The sequence below is a fragment of the Pan troglodytes genome, chromosome 10 (genome assembly GCF_028858775.2).
Source record: "Pan troglodytes isolate AG18354 chromosome 10, NHGRI_mPanTro3-v2.0_pri, whole genome shotgun sequence".
NCBI classification, from domain to species: domain Eukaryota; kingdom Metazoa; phylum Chordata; class Mammalia; order Primates; family Hominidae; genus Pan; species Pan troglodytes.
The window spans coordinates 27747129-27764289 of record NC_072408.2 but is presented as its reverse complement, the minus strand read 5'-3'; the positions used below and the strand labels follow the sequence as shown (position 1 = coordinate 27764289).

Below are 17161 nucleotides of genomic sequence, written 5' to 3'. Positions count from 1 at the left end.
CCTCATCTGAACCCCCTTTTTGAGCTACACATGGATTTAGAACACTTAAATTTATATTTCATCTCTTGAATTACGTATTATTACTGTCTGAAATTTTAGTTCTGTCCTTAAACAATCTTATAAAAACTATTCACAAATCTGGAAATACTATTATTTATGAATTTAATGTTTGTTTGGATTGACCCATGGTTTTCAGATTTGTTTAACATTTTCATTAGATCTCAAACTTTCTCTTCTTCTTCTTCTTTCTAGAATAATATATCCATCATACATTCTTTCTAGAATATATTCATCATAAATTCCTTTAGTAAAGATTTGGCAGGTGGTAAAGTTTTGACTTCTTTCAAATTGTCTTTAGTTCACTCCTATTCTTGTAAGATGCATCTGCCAGGCACAAAATTTTAGGTTACCATATTTTTTCAGAAATTTGAAGAAATATTCTGCTGTGTTCTGACTCCCAGTATTTCTGACAACTCTGCTCTCAGCCTGACTGCCTTTTCTGAAAAGGAAATTTGTCTTTTCTCTGGTAGACTTTAGGATTTTTGTTTATGTATATCTTTGGTGTTGTGTAGTTTCACTATTTTGTATCTACGTGTGAGTTTCTTTCCATTTACTAGGCTTCTCCTAAGTATTTTTTGTCTTCTATCTGCTACTAAAACTATGATTACATATATCATGTACATTAGACTCATTTTTCTATATCTCCTAAAATCTATTATACTTTCCAATTCTTCATCTGTGTTGCTTTCTGGATAATTTCTTCCGATCTTTCTCTACCCAGTTTACTAATTCTTTCTTCAGTAGTCTACTATGCTATTTAATATTTCCTTGACTACATTTCCAAAAGTTACATTTAGCTGCTCTGCAGTTATGTCTTTTCTCATTGCTATTATTTTTCCTTAAATACGTAAATTTTTAAATTAAATTTTAATTTAAATATTTTAACCCTTTTACAGATCTAGAAAGTTGTATTTTTGTTTCTGTTAACTCAAACTCATGGTATTTCTTTGTGCAATTAGTGATCCTGGTTGTAAGCTCCATGTTTGAATCTGATCTGATAAAATCTCATGGCCCTTAACTGGTGATGCTCCCCTTCCAAAAGTATCTATATATATTTTTGTAGGGAGCCAAGGGGTCCTACATACCTAAAACCACTTTAGCACCCCTTTAAGAGTCTTGGGTTTAATGTGGAATTCTCAAATGCAGTTTCTCCACCTTGCTGGAGTCCCAGATGATTCTCCTTATTACTGAGCAAATCCGTATTTGCCTTTAGGAATATCTCAATTTAAGTATTTGCCTACATTAGCCTACATTGCCTGGCCCTGATGAAAGCTCAATTTTATTAGCAGGTCAATAATGACTTCTAAGTGACAAAATTTAATGAACATTTCTAAAGAGCAGAGAGGACCAGATTAGTTGTTGGAAAAGTAGATTACCTTAACGGTCTATTTTACTGATGTAATTCCAATAAAATGGTACAAAAAAGCTATCGAGGCAAAGCACACAATTCTGAGGGACTAGGTTCCCATAAAGAAGAGAACCTCAGAAAGGTGAGCCAAAATCCTGCAAATTGTTCTTTCCTTCATAGCATGATTTACTGACTATTGGCATGGAGTAAGAAGTGAAGGATCCAGACAGAGGGGTGCAGCTATTTGGGAGGCAAGCCAGCAGAGCCTTTAGCAATGTCATGAGGCTGGTGACATAAAAATTGGAGTTTGGGGTTGCCATGGAAGCCAGAACTTGAATGTTTCATATCTCAGTGGGAAGTGGGCAGTTTTCCTTTTAACCATTTGATGAACTCTTAAACTGTTAAAGGCAGAAGATTAAGAAACTAAGCAGGAAGTTACTGAAAATCTCATTGATATTTTCTGTAATACTGAGAAGTGAAACCGTGAAGTTAGATTCCAAAAAGGAAAGGTCAGAGGAAATCTCCTAGGTTCTTAATTGGGCTTCTAGGGGAAAGGCAATTCAGAGACGGAATCTGACAAAAACTCCCATTACAGTTTTGGGTGAGCAAGGACCCTGAACAAATGAGGTGGTCTTCCCCGGTATCATTTCATGTTCCCATCTAAAGCTTTATTATTCTTAATTTTGATATCTAAATTCCTTATCATAGCTCATGTGTAGTAAATAAAACACTTCCTTGAATTCATATATATCATACTCCTGAAAAATAATTTTAACAGACACTAAAAAATTGGAATTTCTATTATGAGATGATGCTACCACAGATGATCCTTGATGGTAAAAGTGATTTCCTATGCATCTAATTAGTTCAAGATAGGAAATCTGATACAACAACTTTGAAGGAATCTGTATCATCACATAAGGTGGAAATTTAAATAACTAATTGGTTATTGAGACTTCTAAAAAATAACTAATTGGTTATTAGAACAGACAAACCAAACATATCTGAATATAGGGCACCCTCAGAATATTTCAACGCTGAAGGTCTGGTTTACTCTAGGACTCCACACTCACAGTATGAACCCTTCTCCAGTTAAGTTACTTACCTGGTCGACTTTGCTTTTTAGCCTTTACATGGTTAGCTGCAGAAATAGCATAGGATGAAGTAAAGGATCTGCTTTTGGTGAGGGTCATCATCACTGGATTATTCCAAGAATCAGGACTAAAAGCACCGGAAAGACAGAATTAAAAGAAAATTAAAGAAATTATTCATCAGTTATTGGGCCAGTCTTGCCAGAACCCAACCATCATTTCTCTAATAGATTTGCCAATCTGAGTATTGGTTCAGGTTCAGTGACAGAACCACTGTACTTCCAAATGATGAAACAGATTATGTAAAAACAATCTCTGTTGCAGGGATATAGCAGTTACTCATCAAGCATACTGGGTTAACAAAGACGAAAGATAACTTTCTTATTATCCAATTAATAAAAATTAAACACCTTCTCACTGTACTCTAAAATTACGTTCCTCACAGATTTTCTAAAAGAGGCTTACAGATTAACTGGTTAAGATGCTGGTGAATTTACATAAGCTGTAAGTGTCATAATGTTTACTTCAGTACTCTATTATTTTTGGTGGATCTGTATTCAAAAATTGAATGACCATGAAATCATTCATAAATAATTTTTTTTTGCATTATTTCCTTGTGACGGAAATGATCTAGTCAAATTCCCTTTTTACAAGGGAATTTGTAAAAAGGGACATGCCAACAATGGAGTTGATGCTAAACACACTGATGATAGGAACTAGGAGAAAGGCAATGGAGAATCTTCATCTAGCAAATGCTTTTACCAAGATGTACTTGGTCTGCCTAGGTTGCTTATTGTAAATAAATGTGGAATTAATAGATTCATGGAAGACTGAGCTAGAGAATGTTATGTAAGTCATGCAATGATTGTGATATAAATTTTGGAGGTATTCCAAGACAAAATTTCTCTGTATGTGTTGCTTAAAACTTATACATGTTGAATCTGAAATAGACTCCAACCTAATGTGGGAGAGAAGGGAATTTCGAAAGTTGTGTTGACAATCTTGGACTGCTCCAAGGGAAAAGTGCTTGGTCTGTGTTTTGCTAACACCTGTGTCCTTTCAAGCACTAGTAAATTTGGTACTGGGTACAATCTATAATTTACGTAAATATGATTTGACAATTTGATCTTTTGCCAATCTTAGATTGGCAATGTAAGCAGGATGTGCCTGGTCTGTCTGGGTAGCTTATTGTAAATAAACCTAAAATTGATAGAATTATGGGCTCATGGATGCATGGAGATTGCCATATAAGCTTATAATTAATACGATATAATTTGGAGAGGTTCCAGAGCTAAAATGGTTCCCTCTGTGCAAGTAATATTATGCATGCATTGCTTAGAACCCTGCATGCTAAATCCAAACCAGAACATGTGCTAATGTGGAATAAAGGGACTTTCAGAAAATTGTACTAATAGACGTCTCAAAGGAAACAATGCTAAGCATGGGTCTTACTATTGTCTGTATCCATTAATTACTAGTAAATTCGGCAATGGGTAAGATGTGTAATTTGTGTTGAGGTCAATTTGATACTCTGACACTTGTTATCTCAATTTTTTTTTTCCATTTCAGAGAGATTTTTCTTCAACTACTGACCCAGGTATTTTAAAACTTCATCTTTTCTCCTTACTTCTAATAGCAGTTTTCCATATATGAGGACACTTGAAATGTGGTATGACCTTCAGCAATTATAAAATGCAATTAAGTAAGGCATCAAAATATTTGTTTGACATCTTCCTCAGAAAGCACATCCTAGGTATTTCACAAGTTCTTGGCATTTAGGAAATAATGAGCTGAAAGAAACTTTGGATCTGAAACAGATAACAACACTGACTATTTTCTCGTGATGCGGGTCCCTTTTAATTCATTTTGCTGGATTGACTAACTGATTACTGTGAAGAAATATTACGTAATGTATATGTGGCCGAAATGTTTGCAGTTCTCATTACATAATACAGTGAATAGGTTATTACTTTTACTTTTCTAAGTAGACTGTTTAAAGACAATGCCTTACAGTAACTGAATGTTTTAATATATCAGAAAGATATATTATGAAGGCTATCTCAACAATTTACTATTTTTTCAAATAAAAACATTTAAAATGTGTTCATTTTCAAGTTTGCAAAATACATTAGAGTATCTTTAATAAATACAGATTTAATGAACTCAAGATAAATAACATCCTAGTCATATCACATTCTTAATACAATAAATAATTAATTGTATTTTACTATTAATACAATAAATCACTGTATTATATATAAATGCATTATAGTTCACAGGTGCTTTCATATATTGCTTTGTGAGACCTTCACAGTTTTCAGCTTTTCATCGCTGTCCTTTATTTCCTGATTCCTGTTTAAATTTCATGAATATGAAATAATTTGGATTCTGTAAAGCAGAACAGCTTAGGAAAGGCTTTACACGGTTTTCTCATGCTGGCACAGCAGAGGAAAATTATCTACGTGCCTGTGATGGAAGATCTCAATCTTCTTCCCAAAGGTGGTCTTATGCTCTTATTATCCCCGTAATGACTCCATTCTAAGTCCTTAAAGTCTGATCAGGTAACGGTCTCTTTTGCCAAGTTTACTGCCTTCTTTTTGCCTGAATACACAGGCAGGGGTCAATTCCAAGGTCAACTTGGAATGATTTAGGGTCTGATTTATTTCAGCTTTTCCTATTTCTCTAAAGCCTATTTTTAAAGCACCTACTTGTATTCTTCCATCTAATTTACCCCTCCAATTATGTCATAGTTCCCCTTTTTCCTAATGACTCCTTGTAATTGGGTACAGAGATTCTGGCAGGCTAATGACTTGCCTCTAAGAACATAGTACATTTCTGAGTGGTAGGGCCAAGACCCTTCAGATTCTCAGTCCAGTGTGCTTTCTACCAGACTGTATTTAAAATTACCCAGGGGTAAATTATCCAGCTGGATATATAAAGGAATATAAGTTGTGTTTCTAATTTTTATTATTTCTCATTCTTATTCTTCTTTTGATCAATGTAGTCCTTCCTCAAAGAGACCCAATAAATGAAAAGATATGGAAAGGAATAAATAAAAGGGCTAAAAGGGAAGAAATTTCAGGGCTAAAACTCAAAAGAAGGTTTTGACTGTGATTTATAATCAAGCCAAAACTAGTTGTATTTAGTGGTGGTACTACTGCCACTTACTTATAAATAGTTTTCCCTTAAAGGGATCAAATTCTATTCAGAATGAATTTCCTTTCTTCACAATGATGAAGGAATTATATTGCTTTCAGATTTTACATCAGTACTTTTCATAGGATAGTGAGATTATGAGATAGTATATTAGGCAGTGAGGAAAATGTATGTCCAGACAAGACATCTACGAGTATTTTTAGGAATGAGAGAATGAGAATGAATGGAATTGTATGCTATTCCTTATTTCTATTGTAAATATTTGGATGATCCATTTTACAAAGAAGAATGACAAGATCCTTGGGCATTAAGTTCTTAAAAGTTCTTGGAACTTCCTTCCTTGTCATCATTTCAATTTAAACCCTCAAGTTTATTTAATTGACTAAGAGAAGAGAAAAGCAGGGGAAATAGGATTTGACTAGAAGTAACAAAGAATAACAGAAAAAAAGGCATTTGAGAAGGCATGAGTGGATTTTTGACAGAGTCATTCTATGGGAAGGAAATCATGAAGCATTACCTATACTATGACAGGAAACTTAGCAAGTTGCACTGGCAAAATAGGCAGACTCTAATGATACACACTGAAAACATAATTCATTTTATTAAGCAATAGTTAACTATAATACTGTTAGCATTTATCTGTATTTGCTGCTGTCGCAATTGTCAATGATCAATATTTTTAGAGAAAAATATTATCATTGACTTCTAATTAATTTCAACCGTCAGGAAATTTTCATGAAACACTACATAATCTCTTCTTGTCTCATTTACAAGTTTTACAAAAGTCCAGGTAATAGGATGGAGTGGGATTATACTGACATATAAAATATACAATGACATTTGAGTTTGTTTCCAATTCTATAGATTTCTTAGAATACAAATAATATGGAAGAAACCAATTAAAAATTTTTAATCAAAAAAGAAAGGTCAGCAGTCATTAAATTCTTATCATCTGAAATATTTCTATTAGTCTCAGTATGGTGGTTTATTTATATCCCAGGCTAACAATCAGGAGAAAATTACTTCTGATATTGCTGTCATATAATACAACATAGATGTGGATATTTTTCATTCATTAGGTCATTGATAAAACTTATACATGTGTTTCAAAAACCTGAAATCATACGGTAAATGTTCTCACAATTAATGAATTTGAATAAAGTAGGATAAGTATAATATTTTTATTCTAAATAGAAAAGGACACAGTATCTCCCTCTAAATGAACTTTCCTTAGCTATTTTCTTCAAGATTCTTTTTAGATGTTAATATAACCTTTTCTTTAGTTTTGATAATTCTGGCTTTTAAGTTGCTTTCAAAAATTGGAATTAATATCCTCAGAAAAGTTTAAATTACCAAATGTTTGAACATATCTAGGTGTTCTTAGGATGATCTACTTTTGATTTGCTCTTTTGTCTTTTGTACAACGCTAAGACAGCTGGTCTTGTGGGAGGCTAATGACTGGGCTGGGGGATCTCATATCAAATGCAAATGTCAAGTTGTATGCTTTTGATTTAAGGGTCTCGGTATGAATCTCAACGGAGATAAAATTACCTACCTTTATCCTGGGCTTAACCCTTCCCATCTAAGGTCGCAATGGCAGAGATCACATCAAGTCACTCTTTCCACTTATATATAAGGCCACACAATAGATGTTAAGCCTAATTATCTGATGTTAACCCCTATACTGCTCTGCATTTGAACCATGTACCCTTTCCATTTTCAAAGCTGACCTCCAACCAAATGTAATTGGTTAGCCTTCCTTCTCCTGTAATTTATAACTCATTTTTGGCAAGTAACTTCTCTAAGAGACATTAAACCAGCAAGAGCCATATGCCACCTGGATGAAGGTGCTTCCTGCAGTTTGATGCTTGTGCTGCGGTCTCTCCGTACTGGTGCAGGCTCCAAGGTGGGTAGACCTGTGGCCGAGGTGGTGGTGGTCCAAGTGGAAGAAACTCGTCTCAACAAGCCAGGAGGCAAACTCCTTCTCAGGCGCTAGGAAAGAGACTTGACTTCATTACCCAGAATATTTTATATCTCTTAAATTTTATGTAATATAATAGAAGGAAACGAGCTTTTAATTAGAAGTGAATTGACTAAATTACATTGGTTTAATATCACCTATCTAAAATTTGAGTGCTCAGAAATTTAGTAAAAGACTCTCTGGCCAAAATGAATGCATATTATAAAAATAAGCAGTCAGGTGTAGTGGCTCATGCCTGTAATTCCAGCACTTTGGGAGGCCAAGGCAGGTGGATCATCTGAGGTCAGGAGTTTGAGACCAGCCTGGCCAACATGGTGAAACCCCATCTACCAAAAATACAAAAATTAGCTGGGCGTGGTGGTGGGTGCCTGTAATCTCAGTTGCTCGGGAGGCTGAGGCAGGAGAGTCACTTGAGACTGGGAGGCGGAGGTTGCAGTGAGCTGAGATCACACCACTGCACTCCAGCCTGGGTGACAAGAGCAGAAGTCTGTCTAACAAATAAATAAATAACCAACCTTTTAGGGTCTTTATTTCAATGCTTATACAAATATGTGGTTATAGGAGTGAGAGTCAATTGCCTCTGGGATAATTTTATGGTTATATTTATTCAACAGGATTTATACACCTATACACACATATTAGTTATTATGAGAAGTTCTTCCTCAAAAGTCACTTGTTTGGGGGCATGAATTAATTTATATCACCTTGCACCACAGTCATACCCCCAAGTATTATTGACTTTATTATCTTCATTCACAAATGAAAGGAGCTCAGTGTAAGAATGTTAAGTCTTTCATAAAATGCACCACTTCTCTTATGATTAATGTAACTTAGACAACAGAGATATGGGTAATGTCATCAGTGTCAACTCCTCTTAATAGGAGACCCTGCTGGCCAACCTGCTGTTCCCCTTCTTATTTCTTCTCCCACCATATCCTAAACAGGACATGTAGCATCATCTGCACTGAGACAAGAGTCTGGGATCACTAGGATGAGCACCAACACTCTAAAGTGGGTCTTGACCTTAAAAGTTAAACTGGGCCAGGCGCAGTGGCTCACGCCTGTAATTCCAACACTTTGGGAGGCCAAGGCGGATGGATCACTTGAGGTCACGAGTTTGAGACCAGCCTGGCCAACATGCAGTGAGCGAAAATCACGCCACTGCACTCCAGCCTGAGCAACAGAGTAAGACTCCGTCTCAAAAAAAAAAAAAAGAAAGAAAGAAAGAAAAAAAGAAAAGAAAAAGTTAAACCGAAGGTCTTTTTCCTACAACTTCAGCAACAGTCATAACACACAGAACCACAACCCACTTTTATCTGTGGCTAATCACTCCTAATAAACCAACCACATAGGCATAGTTCACAAAGACATTCTGCTCTTCCAAAGAAGGTAAAAAATTTTGAGAAGTGAATTATATGTCACCTTGGGATTTAAGAATAGCTCTGATATTAAATAGTTTCCAGTGTCTCTTAAACATCTGAATGTGCATCTTAGAAGGTAATTCAGTTGGAAGAGAAAACTCAAACACTCTTAAATACCAGGTTTCTTGCCCTAAATCTGTCACTGACCTCAGGTCTAATTTGAGACCTGAAGGAACCAGTTAATCTCTCTCTCCATTTCCTTACTGTCATATTATACTTAGGTATATCTTTATCAGGGAATTGCATATTGGAAGGAAACTATGTAAATATGTTATTGACAAAGTTATGAAGATCACATTCCTGAGAGAAGAGACTCACAACAGCAGAAGCACAGATGTTACTGACTGACCACCAGCTCAAAGGGATAGCTGATTGTTTACTAAATAAATAACTGTGCTGAATATACCAGAGACCACTGACACTGATTTGTCTTTAGTATGACTTATTTTTAATTAATATTGAGATCTAAACTGGGTGAGGATCCTCCTACAATTTACTTTCATAAAACTCATGCCATATATGTAAAAAGAATAAGTTTGTGTAATTTCTTCCTTTTACATATAAAATATATATTTATAGAAATCACTAAGGATATATTTTACTTTAAATAATCTATAATTAACTAAAACTGTCCTGGGTTCAAAACTGATTGTGTATTGGAAAGTCAGGAGGGTATTTTGAAGTATATCGTTCAAGAGAATCAAAGAGTAAAGAACCTTTAGCTTTAGGAGTCAATGAATTTTAAACAGAATCTGCACTAGAAAGGAGCAAGGATTTCTGCCTTCTTTGTTTTGTTGTTGTTTGTTGTTGCAATATCCTTATCACCTTAGAAAAGCGCCTGGCATACAGAAGAGAAAACGTTTTGCAAGTAACATGAAAGATTAAATAAAAGAGGTAACATAAAAAGATAAATTTTCTATGTATAGAAAACTATCAAGTATAAGGACAGAAGTCTTTATGTTTAAATATTTATTACTTCTGTCACCATGATCAACACATTTTGCCTGAGTCACTGATATGAATCTGCAGATGGAGTTGAGGTGACAGGAAGGAGACCTAGAAGACAATTAAAAAAAATAGTTTAACCCTTTAAGGAGTATGTCATTACTACCTACCTTTGGAATAGCAAGCTTGTCTTTTTCAGAGCTCTCTTCAGAGTCAGAACAGGTATAGTTTTCACTGAGCGAAGTGACGGGATTCACTCTGGGCTTGTGAATGGCCTGGAAGGTGAGCTGTGTGCTGAGCAAGTTGCTCACGGCTCTCAAGGATGTGCACACGTTTGGTGGAAGAGAAGGGTCTGCCAGGAGGTCGGTAATGAGGCCGTGGGCCTCGCCCATGACGGCGATGTCCACAGTAATACTGGTTCCTGAAGACTGAGACACAAACCAAGACAAGATCAGGCAAGAAAAGGCCTGAATCTGAAGGCACAAAGCATTAATTTGGACTTTTTCACTAAGAAATGAATTGGGCTGATTCTTTAGGATTTCAGTACAGTAAAATTCACACCACCTATTTCAAATTCTGCTAAAATGTGCCCTAGCTGCCACCCTTTTTTGCATTTGTGGCCCATTTTTTAATGCTAGAACTTGGGGAGGGTCAAGCATAGTTGAAGAAATTAAAAAGATGAACACTAGTTTTTAAAAGGCAAAAAGTTTCAGAGATCTGGGGAAGAAAAACTTCATATCACTCCTTATGAAAAGCTCAACATTTTACATCTATGTTCTTTCTTTAGGAATTTCACTCCAAAAGTAACATTAATATACCATAAAATGTTATTTTTAGTAATATTTTAATGTGACACTTGAACCTGGTGTTTATTCAATGAATATTTTTGCTAATGGTAGTTATTCAATGAATGTTATTCGAGACAGACACAAAAAAAACTCCATTTGTGTGCTAGTTCACAATCTATCTCTCTTCCTGTTGTTGGTTAGAATAGAAATTTCAGTTCTGGGATTCTGTGGCACATCTGTCATATTCTGCCAAACTGCCTATCAGAGCAGAGTCATTACTCTGTCCTCACAGCAGAAACGAAGAGCACAAAACACAGAGGCCATATATATTTACTTATATAAGTAAATATATATAAGTAATGTATTTACTTATATATATTTATATAAGTAATATAAGTAATATATATAAGTAATAAGTAAGTATATATCACTTATATATATTTACTTATATAAGTAAATATATCACTTATATATATTTACTTATATAAGTAAATATATCACTTATATATATTTATTTACTTATATAAGTAAATATATCACTTATATATATTTATTTACTTATATAAGTAAATATATCACTTATATATATTTACTTATATAAGTAAATATATCACTTATATATATTTACTTATATAAGTAAATATATCACTTATATATATTTACTTATATAAGTAAATATATCACTTATATATATTTACTTATATAAGTAAATATATCACTTATATATATTTACTTATATAAGTAAATATATCACTTATATATATTTACTTATATAAGTAAATATATCACTTATATATATTTACTTATATAAGTAAATATATCACTTATATATATTTACTTATATAAGTAAATATATCACTTATATATATTTACTTATATAAGTAAATATATCACTTATATATATTTACTTATATAAGTAAATATATCACTTATATATATTTACTTATATAAGTAAATATATCACTTATATATATTTACTTATATAAGTAAATATATCACTTATATATATTTACTTATATAAGTAAATATATCACTTATATATATTTACTTATATAAGTAAATAAACTCCAAAGAGAGAAAAAACAGAAGTATAAAGTTGTACGATTAAAAGAAAATATGAGGGACTATTTTATAATCTTGAAATTATAACCTTTAAAAATAATATGAATTCATAAACTGCCAAGGATATTCCTAATGTATCTGACTAAATGAAGATAAAAACTTCTACATAAGAAAATATACCATAAGCAAAGGAGGAAATGGTCTGTGAGAAAATGTTTGCCACACAGAGAAGATAAAACATATCCAGAGAGCTTCTAAAAAATCACTAAAGGACAAAATTGAAAAAGGAAGTGAATAGACAATTCAAACAAAATGTAAATAACCAATATATATATAAAAAGCCACTTATGTCCACTATAATTAAATTGCAAATCAACATAATAAAAACAACTTTCATTTACAAAATTGGCAAAACAGTAAAAGATTTATAACACCAAGCATTAGTAATGGTTTGGGTAAATGAGTAGTGAGGAAAAACAATCCAAAATGTCTGGCAGGAAACTTTGCTAAGCCTATCAATTAGTAGCTTAAATGTATATATTCTATGATCCAGCAAAACAACATACATATCTGGTCGAAAGAAATACTTCTACAAATATCTAAACATATAAAAACAATAACACAAAGGGTATAGCAGTGTTCTGGCAACGACAACCGAGATACATATAAGTAGATAAATTTTTTTTAAAAAATTTCATTATATCTGTATTATAAAGTTGTCTATCCTTGTTTAAAAAATGTGGGTAGATTCATAAATTATTGTCTAGAAAATATTGTTCAGTGGGTTGGAAAACTATGTTATAGAAAAAGTGAATATATATTATTCTTGTAATTAGAAAAATATCATAACACCTAACATCCATAAAGATATCTAGTCCTGCAATACCTGTAAGTAATGAATAAATTACTCTGTAAAATTATCATACAGAAAAGTTATGTCTTTTACTGCTAGAATTACAATAACTATAATAATAATGGTAAAGTTGATATATATTAACCACAAGTCTACAAAGTATTAGTAAGTACTATTATTACTTTCACTTTCATTAGACACAAATAACTTGCCAAAATCAGACAGGTGGAAAGTGGAAATATCAGGCTGCAAAGAAAAATAGCTTCATTCCATAGCTCAAGTGTTGAACCAGTACGGTGAAAAACAAAAAAAACAAAAACAGAAAATCTTAATTTTATGTGCTTAAATATATCTGTAATTACTTAATGCATAATTTAATAATAGTACCCATGTTCTCTGATCACAGGCATAAATATCTCTTATGAACCAATATGAAAATTTAAGTGTAACATTAATAATTTTAGGATATATAGTCATGCAGATGTCATATTTGTATCTATAGGGTTAATTTTATTTTTCTGAGCTAAAAGTAGAATTTTATTTTATTTACTTATTTTAAAAATAATTTGTATTGTGTATACTTGAGGCTTACAACATGTTATGTGTATATGTACGGATAGTCAAATGGTTACTATAGTGAGACAGATTAACATTATCTAGCGTCTTGCATAGTATTTTTGTGACAAGAGCAGCTGAAATCTCCTTATTTAACAAAAATCTGTAATACAATACAATTTCGTTAACTGTAATCCTCATGTACATTAGATACCCTAGACTTATACATACTATATATCTGCTACTTTGTATCCTTGGTCCTACATCTCCCCATTTCCTGACCCTTCCCCTGACTCTGCCCAGGATAACCACTGTTTTATTCTCTATCTATCTCTGAATATTCGACCTTTTTTAAAAATTAAGATTCTACACGTAAGTGAGATAATGCAATATTTTTCTGTGTCTGGCTTATTTTACTTAGCATAATGTTCTTCAGGTCCATCTATGTTATGGCAAATGACAGGATCTCCTTCCTTTTTAAAGGGTGAATGCTATTCCATTGTATGTATATACGTGTGTGCATATATACATACCATGTTTTCTTCATCCATTCATTCATGGACAGATGCTTATGGTATTTCCATATCTTGGCTATTGTGAATAATGCAATGAACATGTGCAGATATCTTTATGAGGTGGTGATTTTATCTTATTTGGATCATATAGTTCTATTTTCAATTTTCTTAAGAACCATTATACTATTTTCTATAATGGCTGTACTAATCTACATTTCTAACAGCAGTGTTCTAGGGTTCCCTTTTCTCTACACCCTTGCCAACATTTGTTATATCTTGTCTTTTTAATAATAGCCATCCTAACAGGAGTGAAGTATATCTTATAGTGGTTTTAATTTCCATTTCCTGATGCTTAGTGAGGTTAAACACTTTTCCATACATATATGTTGGCCACTTTCATGTCTTCTTTGGAGAAATGTCTGTTCATGTCCTTTGCCCACTTTTTAATCAGGTTATTTTTCCCCTATTGTGTTATAAGAGTTATTTATAAAGTTTGGATATTAATTCCTTATCAGATACATGCTTTGCAAATATTTTTTTCCCAGTCTGTCAGTTGCCTTTTCATTTTGTTGATTGTTTCCCTTCCTGTGCAGAAGCTATTTAGTTTGATGTGGCCCCATTTACTTATTTTTTCTCTTTTGGCCTGAGATTTTGGTGTGTTATCCAAGAATTCATTGCCAAGGTCAATGTCCGAGAGCTTTCCCCCTATGTTCTCTTCTACAAGTTTCATGGTTTCAGGTGTTACATTTCAGTCTTTACCTATTTTGAGTTGATTTTTGTGTGTGGTATAAGATAAACATACGATTTCATTCTTTTGCATGTAGAAATCCAGCTTTCTCAGCACCTTTTATCAAAGAGACTCCCCTTTCCACCTGTGTCCTCCTAGCACCCTTGTGTAAAATTATTTGAACATGTATGCTTGAATTTACTTCTGGGCTCTCTATCCTGTTCTATTGGTGTAGGTTTCTGTTGTTATGCCAGTAGCATGCTATTTAGATTACTATAGATTTGTAATATAGTTGTAAATCAGAAAGTGTAATGCCTTCAACCATTTTCCCCTCAGTACTGCTTTGGCTATTTGGGGTTTTTTGTGGTTTCATACAAATTTTAGGATTGCATTTTTCTATTTCTGCGAAGATACCATTGCGACGTTGATAGTTATTGCATTAAATTTCTATATTTCTTTGGGTAGTATAAATATTTTAACAATACTTCTGATTGAGTAATGGAATATTTTTCTATATATTTGTGTGTTCAATTCTTTTCATCAGTGTTTTATAATTTTCGATGTACAAATCTTTTACCTCCTTGGTTAAATTTATCCCTAAGTATTTTTTATGCTATTGTAAATGGGAGTGTTTTTTCTTTTTCAGCTAGGTACTTATTTGCATATAAAAAATGTTATTGATTTTTGTCTGTTGATTTTCAATCCTGTAACTTTACTGAATTCATTTGTTAGCTCTAACAATTTTTGTGCGTGTGGAATTGTTGTGGTTTTCTACATATAAAGATCATGTCATCTGCAAATAGAGATAATATCATTATTCAATTTTTTTAACGTTTGTAAAAATGCCACTTAGCTAACATTCCCTTTTAGAAATAAGTATTTTAAAGTGCATCTCTAATCATTATGCTTCTGAAAATCTCATCCAGTGTGATCCTCTGAAATAGTAATGTTTATTTTTAGCCATGTTGTTCTAATAAACTAACAATTAACTGGACTGTTTCCATACAAATTTGAAATTTTAAGTCAAACTTTGTTTTCAAGACAAAATTTTAAATGTTTTTGACAATGAAATTAAGTTTATTCTCTAGTAATAACTAAAAAGTTCTCTTAAAATGTTCTCAGTATACAAAATCTACAAATCTGAAGAAAAAGTAGAACATGTTCATGAGAATTACAAGTTTTAAATAAATTATTGGGAAGAAGACAAGTTTTTTTAATAATTATCACATTGTGTGTCTTTTTATAATACATTTTATTTTTTCTTTAAAGTAATAGATGTATTTCTTGTATATATAGAAAAAATAGTAAACATTTAAAAAGTACTTTAAAATAGAAACTGAAAACTCATCTTTATAAGTCAATGTCACAGTTACATAAGAATTCAGAAAATAAGCACATTATGTATTTTGATGCTACTATTATGCTGTAGCTTTTGCAAAAGCAAAGGTCTTTAAGTGAAAACAAAAGCAACATTCAAGCCAAGAGACAAATTATCCTTATTGAAATTAGCTAAGAAACTGAAGTGAACACTTCTACTATTGGAAAAAAAAATCCTTAGTATCATTAAGTCAGGTCCTCACTTTGTTGTTTTCATGATTCTAGAATAAAATTATGTTACAGTCAACAGATACATCACACATAAGAAGTTATTACCACTTTTTTGCTCAAATAACTAAAGGCTTCAATGAGGCATGCAATTTAAAACCAACAATCAGATTTGTTTGCAGCAAACCTGCCAAGGCTAACCACACATGAAATGGTGAAAAACAGAAAGATGGACTGGCTGCTGTTTCAATAAATAGCAGGTAAGCTACAAAGGATGGGTATGTCTAGGATGTCCCTATTAAGGAATTTTAAGGGAGAGGGGTTTTGGTTTTTGGTAGTGTTTTTTAAATCATGTACAAAGTGAGAAAAAATTGTGTGATTCACACAGAAGTTTTTTCCATGCCTATTAACTTTGAAAAAATAATATAATTAAATATTGAGGTATACCAATGGTACTCAGAAATGTTTTATTTAACTGGTGAAATCTTAGATAGTGATAATAAATACTAAATGTTAAGTTTATATAAAAGCCAGTTTAAAGAAAAGTCTTAAAACTAACAATCTGAAACCATCTTTCAGTGCAGTACGAGCCACACTAAGCACAAAATCGCAGTTGAGTCTTCTTATGGTGCAGATGATCAAACAAATCTTTTCCTTTAAAAAAAAAAGTTACCAAGCAATATAAAACATTCCACTTCACATACTCTCCTTGTAATAGAAATATTTATATTTAACATTTAAGAAAATGCAAGTGTATTTCCCTAGACACTATTTAAATGGCAACCAAATTTGGATTGCCACCTTTAAATAGAAAATGTGGCATTTCAGTACGATAAACAGTGGAGGAAAGTGCGGTTTTATATATCAAGCCAAAAATAACTGATACTTTTGGTAAATTCACCATTTTCCAATGTGTTTTTTTTTTCTTTTTCTTTTTCTTTTTGTTTTTGTTTTTGAGACGGAGTCTCACTCTGTCACCCAGGCTGAAGTGCACTGGCACGATCTCGGCTCACTGCAACCTCAGCCTCCTGGGCTCAAGTAATCCTCCAACCTCAGCCTCCCTAGCAGCTGATACTAGAGGCTCACACCACCATGCCTAATTTTTTGTATTTTT

General features: G+C 32.8%; 1 protein-coding gene across 4 annotated transcripts in view; it reads right to left on the bottom strand.

The window, feature by feature from the left end:
• Positions 1 to 17161, bottom strand: part of PDE3A (phosphodiesterase 3A) — a 308613-nt gene that overhangs the window by 55271 nt on the left and 236181 nt on the right. For all 4 annotated transcript variants that reach the window (XM_054663100.2, XM_520783.8, XM_054663101.2 and 1 more), the window contains 3 exons: positions 10173 to 10430; positions 7493 to 7647; positions 2514 to 2629 (listed from right to left, as the gene is read on the bottom strand). In XM_054663100.2, coding sequence (XP_054519075.1) covers positions 2514 to 2629; positions 7493 to 7647; positions 10173 to 10430 — 529 coding nt within the window. The remainder of the gene's footprint in view (positions 1 to 2513; positions 2630 to 7492; positions 7648 to 10172; positions 10431 to 17161) is intronic.